This window comes from Lissotriton helveticus, chromosome 10, assembly GCF_964261635.1.
Source record: "Lissotriton helveticus chromosome 10, aLisHel1.1, whole genome shotgun sequence".
NCBI lineage: Eukaryota > Metazoa > Chordata > Amphibia > Caudata > Salamandridae > Lissotriton > Lissotriton helveticus.
In genome coordinates this window covers 975738744-975766293 of record NC_136071.1, presented here as the reverse complement: position 1 = coordinate 975766293, position 27550 = coordinate 975738744, and the positions used below count along the sequence as shown (strand labels likewise).

The 27550-nt window shown below is 47.1% G+C and overlaps 1 protein-coding gene across 2 annotated transcripts in view; it reads left to right on the top strand.

Moving 5' to 3' along the window:
* Positions 1 to 27550, top strand: part of PEX1 (peroxisomal biogenesis factor 1) — a 628515-nt gene that overhangs the window by 259122 nt on the left and 341843 nt on the right. For both annotated transcript variants that reach the window (XM_078663649.1, XM_078663648.1), the window contains exon 12: positions 7679 to 7849. In XM_078663649.1, coding sequence (XP_078519775.1) covers positions 7679 to 7849 — 171 coding nt within the window. The remainder of the gene's footprint in view (positions 1 to 7678; positions 7850 to 27550) is intronic.

The window sequence follows — 27550 nt, the reverse complement described above, 5'->3', positions numbered from 1 at the left end:
AAACCCCCGGAGGACTGTAGTTCGTACCGCCCCATATCTCTGATTAATGCGGAACCCAAAATACTGGCCAAGCTATTAGCTATGCGGTTAACACCACACCTTTCCTCCCTGATAGGGCCTGACCAGTCCGGGTTCATGACCCAGCGTAGCACGGCACTTAATCTGCGGCGATTGCACGCAGTAATGGCCCAGAAATCACATATACAGGAGCCCGCAGTCGTCCTCTCTTTAGACGCCAGTATGGCGTTTGATACAGTGGAGTGTCCATACCTGTTCACGGTTCTGCAACATTTGGGCTTCGGCCCCAAATTGTGTGCCTGAATTCAGCTGCTCTACAAGAACCCGCTAGCACATGTGGCGGCAAACGGGCACATCTCTAGGGACTTCCCCCTCGCTCGGGGAACGCGGCAGGGATGCCCGCTGTCCCTCTGTTATTCGCGCTATTTTAGAACCTCTTGCGGCGTGGGTCAGATGGGAGCCCTCCATTCGAGGACTCCAGTGGACTGATGTCTGGGAAGACCGGATATCACTATAAGCTGATGACATATTGTTGTACCTTACCTCACCCAGGAAATCAATTCTTGAACCGTTGAATATCTGTGAAAAGTTGGGGAGAGTGTCTGGATATAGGATAAATCGGGCAAAGTCCATTCTGTACGTCCTGACCGGTAAACCCCCCGCCCCCCGCTGCTGCCTGTGGACTGTCCACTGCGGATCACGGACGAAGCCTTTAAATATTTGGGCATCTATGTAGAACCGGATCCGGGTGACTTTTACGTTAGAAATCTGAAGCCTCAACTAGACCGTTTTCAGCGTGATGCGCGAGTATGGCAGAGCCTCCCCCTCACGATGCTGGGAAAAACAGCCTTATATAAAATGATGGCGCTCCCACTCTTTTTGTATGTGCTTGAGAACACACCATTTCCGGTTCCACCAGGCTACTTCAAGGCCATTGCGGCGGAGGTTTCTGGTCTTTTGTGGGGAAGCAAACCGGCGCGGATTTCCCAGGATAAACAAATGCGCAGCTGGTACGATGGAGGGATAGCACTTCCGAATGTGGAGCTTTATTACTGGGCGGCACATCTCAAACTCATTAACTTTTGGTTGCACACCCCGCAGACTGAGTCGGCCTATCATGCGGACAGACAGAATCTGGAAGATAGGGTACTGATGGGAAATGTATACAGTCGCCGCAAACCCACAGCTTTGCTTGGCCCAACGGAGCATACTATACGTATTTGGTACCAAGCACAGGCCTGCCTCAGTTGCGTGGGTGCCATTACGCAAATGACACCGTTATGGGACTCACAACGGTTGGCCTACCTTGGCAAAAGTAAAGGGTTCCAAAACTGGGATAATATAGGCCTCTCTACGGTGGGGGATCTATGGAAAAAGGGAGAGGTGGTTGAGTTTACACAGCTGCGAACACAGTACGGTATGGTACAGACTGAGCACTTTAGATACTTGCAGGTCAGGCACGCGCTCCGGGCGGTGATACCTCCAGGTACCGCCGTGCAAGAGTCCACTCCACTGGAGGATAGGCTTCTGACAGAACACATGACGAGCAGGGCGACATCCTTGACATATCGAAAACTAATTAATAATCTCCCAGATCCAACATCCAAATTAAAACAAACCTGGTCTCTAGATGTGGGTGACCTCGATGAATCCGAATGGCAGGAGGCTCTTTCAGTCAGTCAGTCAAAATATGCTTTATTCGGTTAAAAATTTTAAAACCATCAAAGCGCACTACAAAATTTCATAGGGTAGAAAATACATTACATACAGCAAAAATGTAAATAGCACCTTACAAATAAACATATGTTGTAATTAAATGAAAAGACCATATGATTCGCATAACATCATCATAGAATACCTGGAGTCCAAATAAATAATTTAAAATACAAATTATTATTTTTTTTTTTAATTCTTCATCACCTGCCGAGTATTCCTTATAAAATCCCATAATTCATTTATTGATTCATCACACCAATAATTTCCCTCTTCCACGGAGTCATAGCAACTACAAAGGTAGGGAGAAAAGATGCCACAAGTTCCTACATTTTATTTCTTCGTCTAATAGCCCCCATGATGTAGTTAGCTACCCCGAAGCACACCAACGGGGACCCCAGGCATTGTAAATATGCCAGGGCCGGCCTAACTTGCTCAAAGCTACAGCCCTTTGACAGTGACAATATAAACTTCTTACGTGGTAATACGTAGAAATCACAGTAGAAAACCATGTGTAGCGTATTCTGCTCTGAAGAATTATCACAGGGGCAGGGCCCCAGAGCCCCCACCTTGGAAAAACCTTTTGGGAAGGATAATAGCCATGGGAGCATGTTATACTTGAATCTTATTAGTACAAACAAATGATACGGTTTGCTTATATACGTCAAGTAGGGGGGAGCCTGCAAGATGGCCGCCGAGCTGGAGCTCCCCACCAAAGCTCCAGGGCTTGGGATCACAATTTTGTGAAAATCCCTGTCCATGCCCCACACTCCATTGTCTTGCTCGACAGCTCTACCCAGATGAAGCCCTCCGCTATGCAACGCAACTATCCCCTACTATCTAAGTTGTAGCAACATGCTGTTAACCACTCTGAGACCGAGCTGCAGCCCTTTTTGAGAGCAACACCATCAGGAATAAAGTGGCTGGCGCAAGCCTTTCTCAACTGCCATGCCTTCTTCCCGCTGAGCCTACTCCTAATATTCTCACTCTCACCCAAATAACTTGACGACCTATAGCCTAAGCCCTGCAAGCAACAACCGCCCTCCAAGCTAAGTGCCTTGTGACTCGGCACCGGTGCTTACCCGCCTGACGAGCTGCGCTCCGCTGGTTTCGCGGCACACAAAAGCCCACCGCCACTGCTCCTGTTCCTGTGGTGGGGGGTGCTGGTCCGCACTGTACCCGTGGTGGGAACTCTCCCGCTGATCGCGGAAATCAACCTTCTGCAGCCGCAACGAGAATGCAATGACCCGGACTTTTACAGCGCTGCTCCCGCTACTACCGTACGCTGAATACTCAAATCCATGCTGGCCAAATAATTAAATTACCAATCGGCCGGACACAGCTACACAGGAAGCAGTGAAGATTCCCACCGGTGCGACAGAAGCTGAGGGACGCACGAGGGGGCCGATGCCTGACCCCATTATGGCGGCCGTTTGAACCTCAAACAAGCAAGGTAACCGCGAGGCTATGGGTGGCTGCAGCGATACCAACGGGGAACTTAGAGGCTTAATAAGACTCTTTAGGGACTGAATGAGGCATCTGGGGGGTATTGGAAGAGTGTCTCATACTCATTCTGTGATCCTGACCCTGAAATGGACGCCAAACCGAGACCAAAGTGACTCATACACTCAGCGTGCCTGACTTCAACATGGTCTTGGAATCACATCTACAGACCAGCTAAAAATGATGAGGGTCGTTCCGAGATCAGATGATTGGCAAAGCTTGATGCGCAAGCTGGGACTGAACTCCTGTGGTCCCGTGTGTTCCCTCCTGCTGCTTCTTTGTCTACCCGGAGTAAAATGAGGAGAGAGGTGGGCTTGGAGACTAGAGTTTTTATCTAATATTCAGACTTTGAACTGGGAGCCCAGTCTGTTCTAAATGAGATCCTCATCCCCAGTCTAACGCCCCTTACCAGGTACTAGCTCACCCCTGAAAGGACTCAACATAGCGTCCGAAGGTCAACACAAACCTTGCTTGCTTGCCTTTAAAGGGAGACTGAAAACAACATCTTGATTAACCCTTCTAATTGACCAGCCCCAATCCTCCAAAGTTACTACATGCTTTTTGAATGCCTCGCAGCAGATCCATGGGAACTTTTACCGAACTACCTACCCCCTACCCCTCCCCGCTCTACTCCTCTCCTCTTTCCTGCTACTAACCTTTGCCCTCACCTGTCCTTGCCCTAGTCCCTAGTCCCCACCCTGTTTACCTGTGAATTTCCCACGTCATTTGAGAGCTACCTATTTTGTCTGATGCCCGATGGAGCTACCTGGTTTAGCTATAGAGGAGACAGGTCGGGGATTCCCTCCTTGGACGTCACCTACCCAGTCGGTCTTTAGCCAGACTTCCTTTTGTCTCTCCTCTTGTCTCTTCCCGCTTCCTCCCTCTATTTATATCTGTCCTTCTATCCTCTCTCAATGTACTGAGACTGAACTATTTTGTCTGATGCCCTATGGAGCTACCTGGTTTAGCTATAGGGGAGATGGGCCGTGGATTCCTTCCTAGGTCGTCACCTACCCAGTCGGCCTTTAGACAGATTTCATTTTGTCTGTCCTTGTTGTCTCTTCCTCTATCCTCCCTTTCTCACCTTCCCTGTTCCCTCCCCTCTACGCTCCATGTATTTTGCCCTCTATGTTATTTAAATGTTTCCCATTGAGACCTAGCTATTTGGCCAAAGCCCGGTGGAGCTACCTGATAACTATAGAGGAGATGGGTTTTGGGACTTCCCCCTCGACCGTCACCTACCCAGCCGGCCTTTGGGCAGACTTTCCTTCGTCTTTCTGTCGTATATCCCTCCCATCCTGTTTTTCTGCGAACCTCTTCCCTCCACACTTGAGACCGAACTACTTTGTCTGATGCCCGATGGAGCTACCTGGTTTAGCTATAATGGAGATGGACCTCCTTGGTCGTCACCTACCCAGTCGGTCTTTAGACAGACTTCCTCTCGTCTCTACGGTTGTCTCTTCCCGTATCCTCACTTTCTCACCTCCCTTACCCCCCACTTCTTTTCGCTCTCCTTTCTCTTCTCTCCTCTCCTAATGTATTGCTGATTGTTTGATGTAATGTGTAATTGTTGATCTTTTTCTGTTATACTGTTAAACCACATTGTTGCACTTCTTTTTGTCCCTCCTGTCTTCTCCTCCCGCTTCCTCACTCTATTTATGTCTCTCCTTCTCCCCTCTCTCAATGTATTGAGACTGAACTTTTTTTGTCTGATGCCCGATGGAGCTACCTGGTTTAGCTATAGGGGTGATGGGCCGTGGATTCCCTCCTTGGTCATCACCTACCCAGTCGGTCTTTTGACAGACTTCTTTTCGTCTCTCCATATTGTCTCTTCCCTTATCCTCCCTTTCTCACCTCCCCTGCCCCCTCCACTACTTTTCTCTCTCCTTTCTATCCTCTCCTAATTGTATTGCCTATTGTTTGGTTGGGGGATTTATTGTGTAATTGTAGAACTTTTTCTGTTACATCGTTGATTTTCTGTTATATTGTTTGTCCTCATGTAAAGCGCTCTGATACCTCCCGGTCTAGCCAGCGCTATAGAAAACTCTTTAAATGAATAAATAAATAAATAAATTTTAAAAAAAAGTATGGCTGGGTATCTCTTCCCAAACTCAGCATTACAAAGCACCTAACTGTGGGTTTGGCCAGCTCCCTTTCTTCCCTTGTTGACATTGCCCTATTAAGAAACTGGGTTTTTATGGCTTTAATGGCCACCTTACTTAGAGGCCTAGGATTTGAAAACAAATCAGGGCTGCCCAGAATATCCATTTGGGTTTTGATATAACGTAACCATGGAATGTCAAGTGCTCTGTCTAAGGACATGCAGTCTCTGATTATCAATTGATTTAAGTTTGGCGATTGCTGTGCCCAAATTCTTAGCCAGCCTAATAATGGGGCTACAGCAATCTGGTCTGAAATATAGCCAACACCCACGTCCTCGTGTATATTAAAAGTAGCTGCGGAGGCTGGGAGCGACAACAGCTTCCGTAAAAATATGTTTTCTGCTACTTGAATTTCACTAGATTCTGCGTAGCCCCACACCTCACTCCCATATAACAGGATTGGGGCACACTTAGCATTATATATTTTTTTAAGGGCTGGGATTGGCTTTGAACCTATGCTTTTTGCGAACCCTAACACTGCCCCAGCAGACCTAGAGAGACTATTCTTTTTAAGGGTACACTGCATAGCCCATGACCTTCTATCATCAAAGAGTATCCCTAAATAGGGGAAGGTTGGCACTTTAATAAGCTCTTGCCCCTTGCAGAGGCTCTGTCATCTCCCCGCGAGACGGCGATACCCTCCCTGCTTTGATTGGTCCAACTCAAGGTACTCCATCTCACATACTACACCAGATCAACGCTTTTCGTGATGGGAGTGGCCCCGCATAAGTACTGTTTACGTGGGTGCGGGGAGGAGGGCACGTTTTACCACACCATTTGGGACTGTACACACATTGCAGCATACTGGGCTAAAATAATGCGCACAATTTCACAAACAATAGACATCTCGGTTCTGCCTGAGCCACGACGTTGCCTGTTGAATGTCTGGGAGCCAAACGACTTAAATCATCAACAACAAGACTGGGCTATGCTGGGTATGATGTTGGCGAAACGTAATATTGCTATGTTATGGGGGGCTGAGACTCTGCCAACACTCCGGAAATGGTGTACAGATATGGATGAGGCAATGGTGGCGGAGAGAGCAGTCTTTGTTCACCGCGGATGCCCTCGGAAGTGGGAAAAGGTGTGGGGGGCTTGGAACACGTTTAGAGGAAATATTTGTGAACCACTGGACATTACAACGGAAGATGTTTCTATTTAACAGGAGTATGCTGACGGAGAAGGGGCAAATGCGGGATGTTGTGGGTCTAATCGTTTTAATGACATTATGCATTGCCACTGTACGGTGTTCCTCTGCAGATTTTGCTGTAATCATGGCCACTGATGACTTTTATTGTTTATATGACTGCCCTGCTTTGCAATTTAAAAATAAAATTTTTAAAATGGGGTCAGCGCAGGAAGCTTTTTCTCATTGGGCTTTTCCGTACTGCGGTACAGCAGTACCAAGGAACAGGACTTGGGGACTGGCTCCCAAAGTCCTGAAACGGAAGTGAGAATAGCCCATAAGAGCCCCCGGGCCATGTGAGGGTGGTCCCAAAGGGAACCCAACCCTCCATTGTTAGAAATACCTTTAAAAAAATTAATAGGTCTGTAGGTACTATGTGGACCAGCTCCGGGTACTGTGCAGAACCCTAGAAGTACCGAAGAAAGCTTAAAAAAATTAAGACCAGCACCATGAGTGGGGAGCACACGGGCAGGACTGGTGAAGGGGCTGAGGTAGCAAGCTAACAGCATAGGTTACACAGTAGCAGCCTAGGCAGCACCTGCAAATACAGGCAGTACCTTGACAATAGAGGGCAGGCTTGAGAGGCTGGGATTGCAGACCCTGGGCCTAACTGACATTGTGCAGGACATAGGTTATGCACAGTGGGTTGGGCGCAGCCTAAGCCACAAGGCAGAGGGGCGAGAACTTCCAGGCTCAGTGTTGTGAAGTGCCAAAAAGGTGACATTTCTATGCTGCACATGAGACCTAAATAATTTATTTACAACCTCCTCTTATCTTTACTAGTTCTTTTGTTGTCCAGTAGCAACACCAAACTAAAGACAACTGATTGAGATATCTGTGATTCGTGACGCCACTCCACTTCATATTCCACAAGATATTTGTGGTACCCGTAAATCCAATGAGAATGATTCATCCCTGATTGTAAATCATTTAAGGATTGCTTTGTGCATTTCTGCTAATGCCCTCATTGCCTGATTTAAATCCACTGTGATCATGAATGCTACTTTATAATTTATTAATTTGTGTGGTAGAATGACTTCTCTGAAGATTTTTCTGTGCTGGTCACCTTTATATGAATGTCTGTTTTATCCTTCAGGTAAAAGATTTGAAAACATGCGACAAAAACTAGAAGAGGTGTTTGCAGAAGCTACGTGGAGACAGCCATCAGTACTTTTACTAGATGACCTTGACCATGTGGTAGGGGTTCCTGCTTCTCCTGAACTTGAGCAAAGTCCTGAAGCATTTCAAAGCAAGCAGTTTGCACAAGGTGATTGACACTTCTGACGTGCTGTATTGTGTTCTACTACCTTCTGATATCAACAAAATAGGGGTTCCATAGTTTCCCTTTTCCTTCATTATCTCTTCTTGGAAGTAATAAGGTACCCGTTTTAGGTCACAGTAGTGTTCTTAATGTCAAACATCTTACAATGGTATATATATAAGGGGCCATGTTGAAATTAACACCTAAATATGTTGCCCTGGGAAAACCAAGTACTATTGCTAGATTTGCCAGATTGTTGCTTGAAAGTGCCCACTGCTAGCCATTGCATAATTTTGGCCTTCCTTCTCATATTGTACACATCCTGGACATTATCAAAACATCTTTGGCATTACTCTAGCCTTTAAGTAATGGTGGGCATTACATTCAAATATGTATAGACTAAATGATGCCAAATCTATTACAGTTGCAAGCGCTTATTTTACTTTGATATACTTATAAAAGCAAATAATTTAAATAAATGTCAGTGAGGTTGCTGAATACCCGTAAAACTTAGTTACAGCAGGTCAAATTCTTACATTTTTGTACACTAATTCAATGTTAAATGTGTAAAAATGGTCACCTGCTATAAAAAAAGAAAAAAGTAACCGATCTTAAATCGCCGAAATAGAACTTGTGGATACCTAGAGCCACAGATGTGATCTACAGTTGTGGACAGTCCTCAAGGTAGCCAGATTTTCAGCTGTGATATGTTTAATTAATAGGTGTGAAATGTTTTAAAGCAGTAGTCAAAGGAGACAATTGAGAATAATGGGGAAGTAAAAAATACTATGTTTGTTGATGTATACAACATCCCCAATGGGGTTTCTTACCTTATTTATATCAGTAATAATATTTGTAAATGGAAATTTGAGCAAATGTGCAATTTATTTATGTGGGAATAAGTCCCTGACTCCCACCCCATAAATTATGTTTCAGGTTTACCGAAAGAATTCCTACCATATATTCTCTAGATGAAACGTGTGACATTTCCACTTACTCTGTTCCAAGGGTAAAAAGAGCAAGGCTTGAAATCTGCAATATTCGTAGATTCCCTAATCAAAGGGACTCCTTGAAATTTTGTGAGCCAAGTATACGAGTAAATCTGCATAGGATGAAAATTGTATTGGAATCATGTACGGGTAATTTTTTTTACAACCGTTTGTATTAGGTTTTATACATGTAGAACATACATAGTAGAACTTATTACCCCAGTCACAAATTATCAGACAAACTGTAATGAGTTATCATCTTGTAAATGAGTAGCAAATCCTCAATTGTTAGTCAACGTAAGCTCTAACCCATAGTACTCCAGTCCACCCCTTTCACCAAGCGGCTACGGTAGGGGGTTGTAGGCTATTCTATGTATGTGCTATATCCCTCTTGTCCACCAAGGTGGTCATCCCCACCAGTCTCCTGCCCTCTTCTTCCCAATTGGTGTCATCCAGGGACCCAACCCTCTTACGTCTGTTTGACGTGTCCCAATTACTCAGGTGCATTAAGTGTAGCGTGCGATAACTTTGATATTAATCTGGTGAACCCTTTTAATTGTGCTGTGTTGCGGTAGTAACAACCAATTGAACGGGAGAGGATTTGGCCTAACGGCTAGGGCGCTTGACCTTGCACCTGGGGATCTGGGTTCGAGTCGCGGTAACGACGCCAAAGCCTCCTGTGATTCTGGGCAAATCACTTAATCTCCCCGTGCCTAAAATGAAAGTGTGTCCTCATGTAACGTAACTGGAAAATATGTAAAGCGCTCCGATGCCTGATTCGGTTCGGGTCTAGTTCGCGCTATATAAAACTCTGCAAAAAAAAAAACATCACAAAGGGGAGACTGTTGGGTCAGCCTGCCCTCCCAACCCAACACCCTCAGTATCGCCCTCTAGGACAAAAACACCACTTTTTGGTACTTGGGATCGGATCGGCATACAGGAGGCCCATCAGCTTGTCCAGCCCTAGAAGGAAGAGGGCCGCTCGGTAGTCCTAGTCATGCCACCCTCTGCTAAGCCATTCATTTACCACCAGCATTTAGGCAGCGCAAAAGTATGGCTTCATATCGGCCTCCGCCATCCCTCCCTCATATGTCGAGAGACTGCATTTGGTCATGTCAATACAGGGGAACTTACAAGTCCAGAAGAAGGAGCTGATTTCCCAGGCTGCACTCGTGAACCAGGAGTTCGAGACCTGCAGCAGGACATTTTGCAGAGTATATAGGAAACTAGGGAGGGCCACTATTTTGAAAAGGGAAACACTTCCAAGGACATTAAGTGGCAGGTTACACCAACGTGAAAGGTTTTGTTTAATTTTGTTAAGTGTGGTGAGGTTCAGGTGTTGTATCAGCACTATGAGGGATTTGCTTTGGTTCAAGCAGAGGCCTGAGGCCTCCTCACTGAGGATTAGCAACCTGAGACACCTGGGTCCTGAGAGGTGGAGATTCATAAAGAACACTAGAATATCATCTGTGTAGAGTGCAATTTTGTCCTCTAAGTAGTCGCCCCAGTGCAAACCGGTTACCTGTGCATCTCAGTGCATCAGGCGCATTAACGGCTCGATTGCTAGGGTGAATAGGAAGGGGAGAGAGGGGGCAGCCCTGGTGGGTCCCTCTACAGATAGCAAAGGGCTCCGATAGAATACCTTTCATTCTGACCTGGACCGAGAGTACAGAAGTTATAGGAAGCAACAGAACATCCGTTCAAATCCATTGTGTTCCAGCGCCCCGATCAAGAAGGACCTGTCTGTCAAATCAAACGCGGTATCAAAGCAGAGAAGTAGCAGGGCGCAGGGGTCCACATGTTCATGGGCTCGGGCCAATGCTAAGTGTGTTGGGCGGATACAGTGGCGGGTGCTTCACAGCGGGCACAGGGCTTCGATAGAATACTGTTCATTCTGACCTATGCCGAGCAGACAGAAGTTATACGAAACAGCGGAACATCCGGTCAAATCCATTTGGTTCCAGCACCCCGTTCAACAATAGCCAGTCTGTTGAATCAATCGCGGTCTCAAAGCCAAGAAGTAGCAGGGCGCAAGGCTCCCGATGTTCAAGGACTCGGGCCAATGCTAGGTGTGTTCGGCGGATGCTGGAGCTGGCATGAAGCTGCATTGGTCAGGGTGGACAAGAGTATCGATAACCGAAGGCGGAGGGTAATGAGTTTCGCAAGGATTTTGAGCTATATGTTTTTCAGGGAGATGGGGTGAAAGTCCTTGAAGTAGGGTTCTGGATTATTCATCTGGGGGATGGTCACCTAGTCCAGCTGCGGGAGAAGTCCCTGCTTCATAGGCCTCCTAATATGTAGATGAGGAGTGAAGGTGGATCAGAATTTGTAGTAGAAATCCAGGAGAAAGCCATCTGGGCCTGGCGTTTTCCCCAGGTTTATCTCCAGGATAGCTTTGTAAATTTCTTCAATGGTCAGGACCACATTCAAGGCCTCCTTCAAAGTCTGGTCGCTCGATGGGCATAAAGATCCCGTTAATAATTTGCGAATGTTGCTGCAATCGCCACCGATGCATGGGCTTTTCGGCCTGAAGGGTCCACTCTGGACTCCAGGTCACTAGTGGCCAGCCATTAGAGCAGTTTTCCGTTTTTGTCACCGCATTCATAGATCTGTCTAGTATTTGCTCACCAACATGGGCTGATCTAGTCTAGGGCCGCCTGTTTCAGGGAGGCTCTGCAATAGTTAGCTGCTGCCAAGAGTCATCCGAGTCGCCCCAGCGGGTCTGTCGCTCTAGATGGGTAATTTGGTTTTCCACGGTTGTGAGTAGTTATGTTTATTCATGTCTAATGTACAGTTTTACAGTGCCTCTTTTGGTAGCATTACCTGCCTCCCAGGGCGTAATTGAGGATTTGACCAAACCCTGGTTGGTCTGGAAGTAGGCTTCGATCTCATTTGCTTGAAAGGCCTTGCATTGTGGACCCATGAGGTACCAAGCATTAAGGCACCAAATGGGTTGAGGACCAGTGGTTGGTGGGTGGGGTCAACTAGAAGAGAGACCAGGGAGTGATCCTAAATGCCCCTCGGGTAAATGTTTGCAACCCTCACCAGAAGGAAACAGGACAAGGTCTATACAGGATTAGGTTGTGTGTGCCACTGATGTGTGCGTGTAACCTGTGGCCCCTGGTTGCTACACCCTCCAGATGTTGCATAGTCCAAGTGTATCCATCAAACCCCAGAGTTGTGTAGCTCGCGGCCATCGGAACCCTGTAGTGGGGTTTTTCTGGGTCATTAAATTCTACACCAATTATACTGGGTTCCCATATTTTGAAGTTTATATTGTTCAGATACACAGTCCTACTTAATTCGTAGGAACCGAATAACAATGGGGGAAGGATAAGACAACAGTCTCTATCGCCTTGAGAGCATAGGAGGCTAACTGTGGTGGAGCGTAGAGACTGAGGAAATTACATTGTTTTCCCTCCAGCAGTCCCTCAGTGCCCATGAATCAGCTCTGTGTGTCAGTGGTGCATGTGGTCACCTTCAGTGGAAAGCTCTTGTGAAGGAGTATGGCAACTCCCCTGGAGCCTCTGGTGTACCTGGAGTTGGAGACCATGTCAGACCCAAACCTGCGGAGAAAGAGGGGACTGGTGTAACTGAAAAGTTGTGTTTCTTGGAGCATGAGGATCGAGGGTTGGAAGCATTTGGCATATAGCAGTTCCACAGTATGCTTAATTTGGTCAAGGGGTCTGTTGACGCTCCAGGACATCAGGGTGAAGAACATGCTAACGGGGTGATGTGGTGATGAGGCCTGGAGAGCCCCGTGTGTGCTTCTTGACTGAGCAGTCAAGAAGAGTAGTGGGCCTAGTGGCATGCTCCCGAAGTGTGTTTTGTAAGTCATGGTGACAAATGCTGGTTGAAAAAAAGCACTGATTAACTGTAAACCAGAGGAAACTCCTCCAACAAAGCAAGCCCCACAACAGCCACCCACACTTCGACCCCTTAAGTATTTGTCACCTTAAACATGTCATGGATTTAAACCTTAAATGTACTGAAGGAAAAAAGACGGGCATTAGAATGAACATCCTTCTGTAGAAGGATCAAATAACCAAACAGCCTTATAAATCCTGATCAGAGTACGGTAAATGGTTAAGTCAGTGGTGAAGTCATAGGGGTCATTGTCAGTGGCATCGCCAATTAGTGAAGGCCCCGGGGAAGTCTGTTTCACCGGGCAGGATCACCCACAGGGTCCCCTTATCTGTGGACTGGAGATCCAGTCCCAGGGAATCCCGGAAGACTGAGCATGGTAGTCTTTCTGATGTTATTTGGTATTTGGTATGCCATCTGGGGCTATGGATCTTAGCATTGAGTGGCCTCTGTGTCAGATCTTTCTTCTCAGCCACCGATACCACCGCATTTCCTTGTTGTCGAAAAAGTAGGAGCTCTCCTGGAAAAGTACCTTAAGATGGGTCAGGAATAGTAGCATGTAGTGTAGATTCATGCTTTACCTCATCAAACGACTTCCTTTGGTGCTAGACCACCTGTGTTTAGTCTGGGAACACCATGATGCAGGAGGATTGATGTCGAACCTCCCCAGCCTCTCACGCTGTCTCTGTAGTTAGGTACTGTTGCTGTCGGTAGACCCAGGGAGGGACCCTGGGCAGTGGGCGCTGGGCCAGTAAATGGTGCGCTCGTTCAATCACAAACCATTGAGAGAGCTGGTCTACCGGCACTCCTTACTGCGACCACCTCTCTAGGAAAGCCTCCGGGTCTTTGGATTTAACTTCTAGGAAGGCAACAAAATGAATGTTATTCCGACGTAATCTGTTCTCGGCTTCTTCTGCACGGGCCTCTAGGGTATTCGTGCTAGAGAGGAGATTGGTTATCGTTGATTTCAGTGAAGCCACTTCAACTTTGATTCAAAAAGCAATCTTTTGTTTCCTTCACTCTCTCCCCAGATTGCAGAGGTCCTGGTATAGGAGCAAAACATCCACTTTCACCTTATCTTGGATTCAGTCAGAGTGGAAGGACTGCATCACTAGCAGGATGGTCGCCAGGTCCCTTGACTCTGAGGGGGCGCTGCAGTGTTGTGGTGTCTTTAGGCAGGCACCCTGGGTTTGAGGCTGAGAATGTGTATTTATCAATTTTGATTTTCTCATTGGCATCCTTGTCTTTCCCCATTATGAGGTGTCCGAATACCTCTAGGTGTAGGGACCATCACCCCAAAATCCTGGGGGTGGGCGGGCAAACAGCTGCAGCAGCGCCTTTCCTGCATGGTTCTTGGCCGGACCCCGAGAGGATGTCATTGTCGGCCTGCAGGCCCCTTACTGGATGAATGGTGGGGGCCAGCACACACAGCTGAGGGGGAGTCCCTTGCTGGTGTCCCCAAGGTTGATGATGGAAAGCCCTCCTCCCAAGGTGCGGGCTGGCAGTTGAATTATGACTGGCCCAGCTGGTGAAGCAGACAAAGGGCGGGAGTCCTGCCACATGGGTCGTCTGGTTGCTCCTTCCCTGGCCATGTTGTCCCCGACCTGTGTGCTGCCCCAGAAATGGGGTGGCCAAGGGGTTAAGCCAGCGATGAATGGGTAATTTTGGAGGGTATACAAGAAACAAGGCAATGAAGTGGACTCTCCTTCCCATAATGGAAACCGGGATAGAGGTCTCATGCCTCCAAGTCCTGTTTCATGTTCTGAAATAGTGGGTTAATGCGGCGTGACCTAGCTGAACTTCAACATTGTCTCTTGGCTGCGCCATTCCAGCCTGGGGAACCCCTTCTGCATATTTTATAAGACCCAGTGAGTGAGACGGGCAATGGTTGGGGGGCAATCCTACCCCATCTTAATCGCTGAGTCTTGATGAGGACGATGCTGACAGAGACCTTTTGTGGCTGACTGGAGAGCACCACTGGAAGGCCTGAAGCCCTGGAGGCCTGGTTGGTGTTTTATTGTGTGGGTTTCTGATGAAGCACATGGCACCTGCCTCGCTGGGCGGTGGCAGGTGTCACTGGATAGCGATGGCCCTGATCAGTAATGACCCTAGCCCACTGTGTTGAAAGCAGGGGCTGCGCAGGGCCCATTAAATTGCTTGCATATTAATGAGTCTCATCCTGCAGTACAGTGAAGGCCTGCCTCCATAGTTGTTTGCCTGCAACTCTGCAGTGTAATTCCTGGAATGCAGTGGGGGAAACTTCACGCTGGGCCCAGGACATTACGTTAGCGTGTGAAATGCACAAGCATCCTGGAAAGCCTGACCGTATTATTAGGCACCTGTAGTGTTGCTGGCATTTAAGGTTGGGGAAACTTTAAGAAATATTCTCGTTGGCTCGTCAATACTGATTCTGGCCATATATGCCCAAAGTTTACCAGAAACTAGGCACATTATCCTTTGAGTTCAGCCGAGTAATGCAAATTTTGAACCAACTGGCACACAGATGGTTGGATGGGAAGATCAAATTCTGCTCCTTAATGGTGTGGAACGATGGGTATTAGATATTGAAAATAAAAGCACCATAATGAGAACCAGCTTCTAGCAATGGAAAAGGCACAGGTGACAGCAAAGAATGAAGACCAGGAGGCACGTTCTCGCAGCAACAGTATCCGGATTATATGACTAGTGGAGACGGCATGAATGGCTAAATGTCTGCTGCTCAGCCGAGACCATTTCACAGCCATGTTTGTGGTGGAGCATTCTCACTGGTGCCTAACCTGGTTCCTGGAGTGCCACCCCGCCCACTTTATGCCTCATAAAATCAACTTCCATGATGGAGTCGCTGTGTTGAGGCTTGTGCAGGAAAGGGGGGCACATCCAATATCAAAATTGCCATGTTCCCTGAATTTACCGTGATGGTACAAGCCAGTATGTCAAAATTCATGGATTAGAGATGCCTTGCAGTACCCAGCCAATCTGTTTGTTGCAATTGGGGGAAAGCTGCGGTTCTTCATGGACCATAAAGCTGCATTGAACTTTGCCAAACAGTGACTACAAACGGGAGCAGAAACAACCTGACAGCATTCCACTCCGGATGACAGAGATAAAAAGTGTGATCAAAATATGACCAGCATAATGGAGTGAAGCTCCAGGAATAGGAGACAGTCCCAGGACACTATCCCCTATTATAGACAACCTGGTAAAAGTGATGAACATATATGCTGTTAAACCTTACTGTGAACATTACAAGCCAAAGGAGGAAGATTAAGAAATATCCAGGTATAACATCCCCTGAACAGAGCAGCATCCTGAACCTATAGTTATAGTTAGTTATAGTTATTTATTTATATAGCGCTGAATCACCCATGAGGGTATCTCGGCGCTTAGGCTGTGGAACCCTTCCTGGCTCTCCCTGTGAGGGGCGGAGCCAGGCATCCCAGCGCCTGCGTGCCGGTTCTGGCATCGAGGCCTTTGACTGTTGTGTGGCGGCCTTCTCTTCCACCCCTAACGATCTTTCTCTACTGATGAGGGAAGTTATCCCGAGACATGTCTCGGGCGATATCCTAAAACCCGGGACATGTATCGGGTCTAGAGATTCATCAGTCCAACAAGTACCGACTTGCACCCACCTGGGTGATCCACTAAAAAACTACAAGTACCAGAGTCCCGAGGGGCGATCCGGAGGAGGGGCTAGCGGTGTGCGCTCCATTGATGACTAAACACAATATGGCTCCCTTGAGCTTTGGGCCGACGGGCTCTTGGACGACGCACCTGCGTGCCGGTTCTGGCATCGAGGCCTTTGACTGTTGTGTGGCGGCCTTCTCTTCCACCCCTAACGATCTTTCTCTACTGATGAGGGAAGTTATCCCGAAACCCGAGACATGTCTCGGGCGATATCCTAAAACCCGGGACATGTATCGGGTCTAGAGATTCATCAGTCCAACAAGTACCGACTTGCACCCACCTGGGTGCTCCACTAAAAAACTACAAGTACCAGAGTCCCGAGGGGCGATCCGGAGGAGGGGCTAGCGGTGTGCGCTCCATTGATGACTAAACACAATATGGCTCCCTTGAGCTTTGGGTCGATGGGCTCTTGGACGACGCACCTGCGTGCCGGTTCTGGCATCGAGGCCTTTGACTGTTGTGTGGCGGCCTTCTCTTCCACCCCTAACGATCTTTCTCTACTGATGAGGGAAGTTATCCCGAAACCCGAGACATGTCTCGGGCGATATCCTAAAACCCGGGACATGTATCGGGTCTAGAGATTCATCAGTCCAACAAGTACCGACTTGCACCCACCTGGGTGATCCACTAAAAAACTACAAGTACCAGAGTCCCGAAGGGCGATCCGGAGGAGGGGCTAGCGGTGTGCGCTCCATTGATGACTAAATACTTCTTCATCTTCGACCCGTTCCCATAGGGATTATTCTCCGACTCCGACGGACAGTCCTCCATCGAGAATATCCCCTATAGATGACATTTTTACTTTTCAAGACATTTTGGGCAGCGGTGCTTAGAAACTGGGAATGCCCATGACTACTCCACAGGTTAAGACTTTGGTGATCTTTGAGACCCTGCATTACAGATCGGCACCCAAGCCTCTGCTGCCTTTGGTACCCGGAATTATAGATCCCGTGAATGAGGTCTTCCTTACTCCAGCGACTATAAAGGCCGCCCCAGCAAGGATTCTTAAAAAGTATCGCTCGCCAGAGGAGGATCCACTTTTCCTCCAGTGCTGTAGCTTCCTCATCCACAGTGCCTCCGGATAAGGAAAGTAAATTGCAAGATTTGTGGGGAAGAAGAGTCTGCAACACCTCAGCCTCTTCTCAAGGTCTCTAATGCAGAAGCCCTTCTGGGGAGGTATGATAGATCCCTATGGGATTCTCTCCAAAGATTTTTTGAGAAACTCCTTCAAGAGGACCGCAAAGATTTTGAGGAGATTCTTTTGGAGGGCAGCCAGGTCTCCAATCAGATCATAGGCGCCGCGGCGGATGGGGCTACCCTTGCAGCGCATGGCTATGCGCATGGAGTAACAGCGCGAAGATCTTCATGGTTGCGCCTGGCAGCCTTAAAACCTGAGGCTCAGGCTAGGATCTTGAACCTTCCCTTTTCGGGAACATCACTATTTGGAGCAAGTACTGATGAAGATATTCAACGCATGAAGTCCGAGTTGGGCACTCTTAAGGCCGTAGGGCTTGAAAAAAAGAAAGAATTTCGGAAGAGGTACCGCTCCTACAACAAGGGCCCTTCCAAACAGAGGGTTCAAACCCCTCACTGGCAGATGGGTCAAAACCAACAAGGGCAACAGAAGTCCCAATTCAGAGGCAAGCGTAATTCCAGAGGAGGTGGAAATCAACGCCAGGGCAACAATTCCAATAAGTCCCAGCCAAAGCAATGAGTCCTTCCTTCCCCCAGCGCCGTTGACCACTCCAGTGGGGGGAAGCATTGCACATCATATGTCAGAGTGGGAAAGCATTACTCAAGACAGATGGGATGTTGACTGCACTTCGGAATGGGTACTGTCTTCGTGTCACACACCTGCCTCCACCCATTCCTCCAAGGCCAACCTTACATCATCAACTCATCCTTTTGAAAAAAATCAGCCATCGAGAGGGTTCCAATCGCTCAAAGGGGGAAAGGAGTGTACTCCCGATACTTCTTGGTCAGAAAAAAGGGGCAAAAGGCAGAATTCAGGCCCATTCTGGACTTAAGAATGCTCAACCTGCATATCATAAAAGAAAAGTTCCGCATGTTGGCACTTCACCAAATATATCCGAATCTCAGGAGGGGAGATTGGATGTGTTCGATGGACCTCCAAGGTGCCTACTTCCATGTCCCGGTGCACCACAAGCACAGAAGATTCCTGCGGTTCCAGGTGGGGACCTCTCACTACCAATTCAAGGTCCTGCCCTTCGGGTTGAAATCAGCTCCCCGGGTATTTACGAAGTGTGTTGCAGTAGAAGCGGCCGCTCTACGCCGCAGGGGAGTCTTCGTGTACCTGTATCTGGACGATTGGCTACTGAAAGGTCCTTCCCCAGACGCGTTAAGGAACCAATTCCAAACCTGCATCCAGCTCTGTCGCAGGTTGGGGTTGCATGTCAACTTCAGCAAATCAGTCTCGCAGCCCACCCTGAAGATTCACTTCCTAGGAGCTTTTCTAGACTCCGAGGTAGGAAAAGTGTTTCCTTCGGAGGAGAGACAATGTTCTATAACTCAAAAGTGTCAGCTGGTACTCCGCCACAAGGTTCAGAAAGTGCGAAAGATTGCCTCCCTGCTAGGTTCGATGGCTTTATGCATCTTTCTAGTCCCGAATGGCAGGCTTTGGATGCGTCCTCTTCAGCAGGATCTGGAGGACAAGTGGGACCAACAGTCAGCTCGCTGGGACAATCGGATTACTCTTTCAGAAACAGCTCGAGCTTTCATTCCATGGTGAACAAAGAGGCAGAATATGCAGGTGGGAATTCTGTTCCATCAACCTCCTCCTGCACAGACCTTGATCACCGAAGCTTCTCTAAAAGGCTGGGGGGCACACATGGGTCACCTCCAAGTGCAAGGTTTGTGGTCCCCCAAGGAATGTACATATCATATCAACATGCCGGAGTTGAGGGCAGTCCACCTGGCTCTCAAAGCGTTCCTTCCCTCGATTCGGGAAACATCAATATTAGTACAAACGGACAACACCACCACGATGTACTACTTGAACAAGCAGGGGGGAACGCGCTCACGAACTCTGTCACTGGAGGCTCAGCGCATCTGGCATTGTCTTCTGGCTCGCAAATTGTCGGTCACGGCGGTCCAACTCCCAGGAGAACAGAATGTGAGGGCGGACGCGCTGAGTCGGCATTTCGAAGACAGAGAAGACTGGGTTCTAAATGACGAGGTGCTCGAAGGCGTCTTTCAGTCTTGGGGTCGTCCCACCTCTAATCTGTTCGCGGACGACGAAAACACCAAATGCCGAGACTTGGCCTCGCGGTTTTACCGTCCAGGAACGAGAGGGAATGCCCTTTTGATAGACTGGTCAGGGGAATTTGTGTATGCCTTTCCACCCCTTCCGTTGATCCCGAAGATGGTGAGCAAGCTGACACACTCGTGCACAACGATGATCCTCATTGCCCCCGACTGGCCGAGACAATGGTGGTACACGGACCTGCTTCATCTATCAGTCGCTCCTCACAAGAGACTACCATGCAGGCCGGACCTCTTATCCAAAATGAACGGGAGGATTCATCATCCCATCCTTCCGTCACTGAGTTTGACAGCATGGCTCCTGAGGTCAACCAATACGGCCATCTAGGATTGCCACAGGACTGCATGTCCATCCTGAAGGAAGCGAGACGGCCTTTCACGAGACATTCTTATGCCTGTAAATGGAAGCGCTTCTATCTGTGGTGCATGCAAAATGGTCATCATCCCATTAAGGGTCAGGAAGAAGTCGTTCTTCCTTATTTGTTTTATCTGGCGAAGGTAGGTTTAAAGTTTAATTCTATTAAGGTGCATTTAGCGGCTATAACAGCGTATAGGCGATCACCTTCCCAGCCTTCTTTTTTCCGACTGCCAGCTGTAAAAGACTTCCTGCAAGGGTTGAAAAAAGTGTACCCTCCAGTGCGTCCTCCTTCCCCACCCTGGGAGCTGAACCTGGTTCTGTCAAAATTAATGGGTCCTCCTTTCTAGCCCATTCATAAAGCTACTATGCAGCATATTTCCTGGGAAGCTGCTTTTTTGGTAGCAATCACGTCAGCTCGTATGGTGAGCGAAATTCAGGCTCTCTGCTCCAAGGAACCTTATACGGTGTTCCACTTGAACAGAGTAGTACTCAGGACACATCCGTCTTTTCTGCCCAAGGTGGTGTCATGTAAATCAGAACATCTCTCTTCCCACCTTCTTCCCTAATCCCTCTACTCCAGCTGAGAGGGCTTTGCATTCTTTGGACCTGAAAAGGGTTTTAAAATTTTATCTAGATAGGTCCAAGTCTGTTCGTAAGTCTGCAACTATTTGTCAACTATGGTTCGATCAGAACAGGTTATGCACCTCGAAACGTTCTATTTGAAGATGGATAGTTTTGATGAGGATACCCCTGGAAGAGAACTAGGATTACAGGTAAGTAACTTATCCTTGTTGCTTTTCCTTTTTGTTTGTGTTGGTTATCTAGTATATATTCACTGATTGTTGGGGTCATCGGTGTGGGTGGGACACTGAAAGGTGTGGATCTCAGTGTGGGAGAATGGATGGGATTGGAAGGCTTAAACAAGTTACTTTTCTGTTGTTGGTAATGTGCAATATTTAATGGCAGCTTAACATACTATTTCTAATTTGAACTCAACTGAGATCAAAGATACGGGCTGGGAATAATCCAATGATCCAACCCAGCTATAGGGACACAGGTAAATGCAATATGGTTACATACATACAAGTCTACAGGTCTCATTGTACGGAATATTGGAGGATTGAATAACTTTAAAAAGTTAGATTCATACAGGTTAACCTAAACAGCTGTGACATTTCAATCACACTATTGGTTGGTTGGTTAGTTGGTTCTGTAATAAAAGGAGAGATTCCTGTTACTGTGTGTCATACAGCTCTTAATCACAAGGGTGGCCATTTTATCCAGGCAAACTCTTGATCGCAAACATTATTGTGTATTCAAAGGTTCTGGAGTAGATATAATATGATGGCATTTTAAATGACTTCCCCATAACTATTATCAGGGTAGGTGGCTCTGTGGCTCTAACATTGGGGCTTCTGATATATTTCAGGAAATTATGTGTAACTGCCAGCAAAACATGTGGCAGAATATTACTTGCATTGGAGATTTTAATTTTGTGTTAGATGTTCCGAAGGATAGATTGCAATAAACAGTTTCCCCCGCTAAAGAAATCCTAGAAGCAGCGCGAAGCAAAACGGAAATGCTGGACTTGCACGATACATGGAGAGAGACAGATGAGGAGTAGCAAGTACAGTAATGATTTTCAGTTATCCATCATCCAGTGTAGACTTCTGGCTGTGCACATCATCCACATTACACTGAGCAACTGAACAGTGCTGTCTCCCCTGCACACTCAGACCATTGCCTGTGATGTTGCAGCCCGCGACTCCATGTAGCGTGGAACATGGGGGCTTGTGAAGATTTCCTTCCCGGGCACAGGAGGTCGCCACGTTTAGGGCAGAGGTAGCCATTTCAGCCAGCGAGTATTTTACATTGTATGCAAGCTCAATAAACACAAGCTCCATGTTGTGGGAAGCATTTCAACCCATGATACGGTGGGTCTGCTTCGACAAGCAGGCCGGTACACTAAAGGAGATACACGATCAGTTATGTGAGCTGGAGAAAAAAAATGAAAATGTTGGAAACCGAGCTCATTAATAATGCAGATTCCGTGGTAAGAGCTGAAATGCAACTCACCTTCTGTATCACAAAATGCCAGCATCCAGAGAAGTATGCTATCTTAGGAAAAGGGCTCAGGCAGACTGTATGTCGAACAAGAGCACCTAAATGGAACTCTAGCGTGGCTGCTCAGAGACCACACCAACAGGAATATTATTCTGAGCATGAGAAAGGATACTAAATAGCAGGCGTATTTTGTCAGTATTACGATTATAGGTCTTCCAAAGTAAACCCAACTCAATATAGCACAAATATCGGAATACCTGGAAGACTTGCCATGGCCTTGTTGTAAAATGACAATAGACTACCATTAAATGAACACCCGTGCACAGGTGAGTTAATGGATGCTACTACAAGCATGGCCAATGGAAAGGCTTCGGGGTCCAGTGGCCATCGTACTAAATTTATAAAGCATTTAAATATTTGCTTAGTGGAGACTTACTATCTGTGTACAATAAGGCGCTGTACTTAAGTTCTTGCGAGAAGCCATAATTTTCATACAACTGAAAAACTCCAAAGATCTGCACCTTACCACATCTTATTAACCATCGTACTTACTCAGTTTAGGTAGTAAATATTGGTCCATGATCCCCACATTGTAGCTAATAGACTGATACATGTAGTAAGGAGATTTGTTCCTACGGATCAGACTACGTTGATGACCGCTGGGTCTACTGCCTAAAACATTCACGCATTATTCAAAATAATATGTCAGATAGACTCTATAATATCGGCAGTCGGAGCCTTTCTGCATGCAAAGAAGACCTTCAATTCGCTAGAATTGGCTTTTATGCGTACAGTCTTTAAAAGAATGTGAATGGGGGCACACACTCTAAAAATGATAAATCTATTGTTTGCGTAACCGACTGCCTGCGTACAAATCAACAACTCACTATTGGACTCAAGATCCCTCACCAGAGGTACAAGACAGGGTTGCCACCTATCCCTGCTGTTATTAGCCACAGCGATTGAGTCTTTGGCATACAAGCTTAGGTAATGTCACACACACAGGGGCTGTCCTTGACCAATAGAAGACTGATTGATGTCTATATCTCTTTTAATGAGGGTAATATCCTGCCATTCATTAAAAAGGATAATGGTATATTGTAGTAAATCTGAAATGTATTCACAGACGCCAGCCACGCAGGCTTTCAATTTATATTACCCATTGCTCTGGAGAAACAAATCCATAATTTGTCTGGGAATCGTGATACACAGAGATAAGGATAATGTTCTCAGGGAAAACTATGGTCCTAATAACCGGACTGTGCATCCAAATAGATGCATATGGATTCCATTCTCAATATCAGACAAAATAGTTGTATTAAAATGACGGTCATGCCTGAGTTTACATACCTATTTTTTAATAGTCCAATCCCACTGTGCTAGAGTTTCTGTAGATCTTTGCACACTGAATTAAGTATATTGAGATTGACTAACAGATATGAGATTGCAATTGGAGAGCAGTAAAGTAGCTTATCTATCTTGTTACCAGAGTTGTACATTCTATATTGAGCAACCAGCTAAGTTGCCTGCTCACTATCCAATTAAATTTACTTTAGGGTTAACCTAAACTTATTTAGTTGCCTTCAGGTGGGTCTGTGTGCTCTTGCTTCAGTTGTAGATCTAAGTGGGAAATTAAGTCTTCATCCATATCTATTTCCTGATGTATGTGTCTTGCTTTTCCTCTTAGAGAAGACATGCCCTCTCCCCTAACCACTGTTTTGACAGCATATCACAGCATGGTGGGGCAGGGGATTGACTCTGGATTTATCTCAAAGTAGTCCGTAATCTCTTGCCTGAGCAGTTCAGTTAACTCCTCATCTTTCAGTCACTGATTTCAAAAGCCAAATGCTGATGGGACTTCAGTTAGATTTGCGAATTAACCCCACTTAGAGTACTCTTACAGCCCTTTCGGGATGGTCTGTCTTCTTGTGACCACACGTGCATCCGCTGCTGGCATAAATATGTAATATGTCCGAGAGGAGCTTCCGGACAGAGTATAAAAGGTGTATTGTCTGTCCTGTACATTCTCCGTCCACCAGGTGTCACACAGGGGCGGCTCCTCCGCTATGGTGGAGGATAGTTGTCCCCCCGAAAACCCCGCTAGGAGCCAGCTGAGAGAAATGGGAAAAATAAAATGATAATAAAACCATGTTATTATCATTTTTTTTTCTTTCCTCGCTAGAACCAGTCAAGTCGTGGCGGGCCATAATGACTAAGTCTGGACAGAGTGTGCGGAGCTCCGCGAAGTGACAAAAAAACCTCTGCCGAGCTATGTGTTGTCCGCGCACGGCAGAGTGCGTTAGGGTTGTGCTGTTCGCTGTAATTTTGAGTGCCGGGTGTTTGTCCCACGCTGTAAATCATCACGAACTGCATCATGTGCAGCGCAAGAGGGCACAGCTTCCTTTCTGCTGCTCAAGTAGATTTTCTATTCGAGTGGCCCCTCTCTCAACGCAAACGGGAGGTTTCTCGACACGAGAGGTCGAGACCTGCTGCGATCACTCGCATTGAGAAATCCGACCAACTGCGTTGAGAAATCTCGCTGGGAGGTTGATTTTCCTCACTCCCGCTCATGAACTAGACCTCCGCGAGCAAGGAAAAATCTCGCTGGGAGGTGAATTTTCCTTGCTCGCGCTCACCAACTTGACGTTGCCGAGCGGGGAAAAAAACTCTGCCCCCAGAGCGTGGAAACTCAGCAAACTGAGTGGAATTCACCGCTCATGGTTAATAATGACAGCAGGGGAGGAGTAGTGCACGTTGTAAGTGCGCATTACGGTATAGCCTGCTATCTAAGGCCGGCCAGTCTGTCACATACACTTTGATCTCTCTTCATCCGAGCTATGCTGTACAGTTGGTTGGAGAAGAGACATCAGCTCCTAGGACCTGAGTGAGTGTCGAACCAGCCCACTCAGGCCAATTACGGTTCTGCTCTCATGCTGGTAAATAGTATTACCAGCATGAGAGCAGCGTCTTGATTGGGGTCTAGGAGCCTACACAGCGTGCACTAGGTCTATGTACTCTGGCCATTCTACTCACGTCTAGGCCAGGATTGATTACAGAATTGAAATCGCCTCCTATAATTAACATTCAGGTGGAGGAGTCCAGCAGTAAGTCAGTGATATGATTTACAGTATTGTCTAGCAACCCAGTAGGGGCAGATGCTAATGAGTCCATTGATGTCCCTCCAGTGGTCACATTGCCACTACCTATTTACCCAGGTTACCCAATAGGGCGCTCATCACTACAAGGGGAAATGTTTTCACAAAGAGAATGGCTGCCACTTAAGAGCTTTGGGTGAAGCCCAAGTAATAGACGCCGGTGTAACAGAATTGTCTGCGAAAGTCACACTTCATGTCCAAGAGGTGTGTTTCCTGTAACAAAAAGCACAATGAGAGTGCTTCTTCAAACATAGCTTAACTACCCCCTCTTCATATTGCTATTGAGGCAGTTCACATGATATATCTCCGTAGTCATGGTATTGAATAGGGTGTAAGTGTTCCGCCTTGGTCCTGCCTTCGATTAGTCAGTGTCAGTGTCAGTGTATGAACCAAACCTAATAAACAACTGTATAGGTATCCCTTCTAACCTCCCACCTACCCATACTTCTATCCCGAAGCATCTGTTGCCCATGTAGACTTTTGTCCCATCACCCATAAAAGATAACCTAACTAAACGTGTGGCCCTCTTAAATGTCCCCCAAGATGTCGGTAATATCCCTAGTCTGCCTCTCAATCACTAATTTGACATTTTCAGCATTTATATGCCTTTAAGAATATATACAGAATCAGACAGCAGACATTTTCTTTTACAAAGTAATTATGATTGAATAGTCTACATTTAGTCCTCGGGTCAAGTAGGATAAGGCCTTGATCACATGCCCTCCTCTCCCCCTTCCTCCCATCTGGCTTATCAAGGATCTCTGAGGCAGAGTACTTCATTGCCCAAACCCTGTGCCCCTCCGCCTTAGGCCTGTCCGACTCTGATATCTCCCTACCCAGATTGTCTCTACTACCTCCAAGGAAGAGGGGGTGGGGGATCTCCTGCTTTCCCCCCAACTTTGCACCCTTTGTCTCTGCATCTGCTTTTTAAGGTCTCTCCCTTTTGGGGTCCACCAGTGGATTCATTTGCTCACTGTCTATTTCTCATCTTTATTTCGACATGATGCTCGGCAACCCATGCCCAAGCAATTCTCCTCTTATGTGAGTCGAACAACTCTTCCGCTTTCTCTCTGGATAGTCTCAGAATGAAGTCTCTATCCCTGTGATTCATGAATGTATCATTATTAAATATTGCTATTAAGGGATCCGGGGGTGCCACAGCGGACGGCCTTCGGATAAGGGAGCGGTGCCCTCTTTCGATCTGCGAACATGCAGGTCCGGACTGGCCTTGTCATCTACCAGGCATTTCCCCAGTGGGCTGAAGCCATTGGAGGTCTGTTTTGAAAACCCAAGGCTACTCCTGGTGCCCGGTCAATTTCCCCAACCCCCCATGGTTCGTTGCAGCATGAACTGTAGTCTTCAAGAGAGAGGGATAGGGAAGGTTGATAGAAAGGGATAAAGAGAGAGAGAATAGATGGATGGAAAAAGGTAGATTGTGTGAGGAGACAAAGGGAGCAGGGCTGGTTTGAGGTTTTTTTTCCAGGGATGCTTTTGGTTCTCCAGACTGGCCTTTATGCAGAGTTTGTCCTCGGCCAGGAAGTTTCTCAGCCCTGTCATCGAGGCTAGACCCTTCTCCTCCTTCCAAAAAACCAATGAACCTCACCTCACCTCGTTCCATGGCCTTTTCAACTTGTGTCCATAGGGAGGTTGCTTTCAGTTGTTGGATCTTAGTGTGGAGGTTCCACAAGCGCGCTTACCTGGCACAAGGTCCTCGCGCGCAAGCGTCCCCCGTGACGGGCGGCACCTCCAGCTAGTCAGGACCTGTTTGGAAGGCGGTCACAGCTCTGTATGTGGAACTCCCCCTACTGGGCTGCGTCACTCTCCTCCGCTCCGACGGGAATGCCAGGCCACGCACAGGCCTCCGTGGCGGCTGTGGCGCACTCTGCCACTTGTATGCCAACAAATGACTGCTTCCCACATACTTTTTCATACATTTCAAAGTGTTAACCTATTACAACAGTAGCTTGGAATGTCAATCGATGTGTTGGATGCGCACATGCCTTGCACTAGTGATGGCTTCTGTGGAATATATAAAGGAAATATGATTCACTGAAGATCAGCGATTTGATGATAAGTGAATGTTTTCTAATGATCTCGATGAACAGCGATTTTAAACTTAATTGTGTAAAAGTACGTTTTAGTTCAACAATTTTTTTTTTTATGATCCATCATTTGATACAAACTGATTGATTCATGTGTACATGAACTGAGCTGTATGATTGAGTGAGGGGGGCTTTTCTGCTGCAGTCACTGTTATTCGATCAGGATCTCCACTTCCCCTCAAATTCAGGTCTGCAATTTGCAAATACTC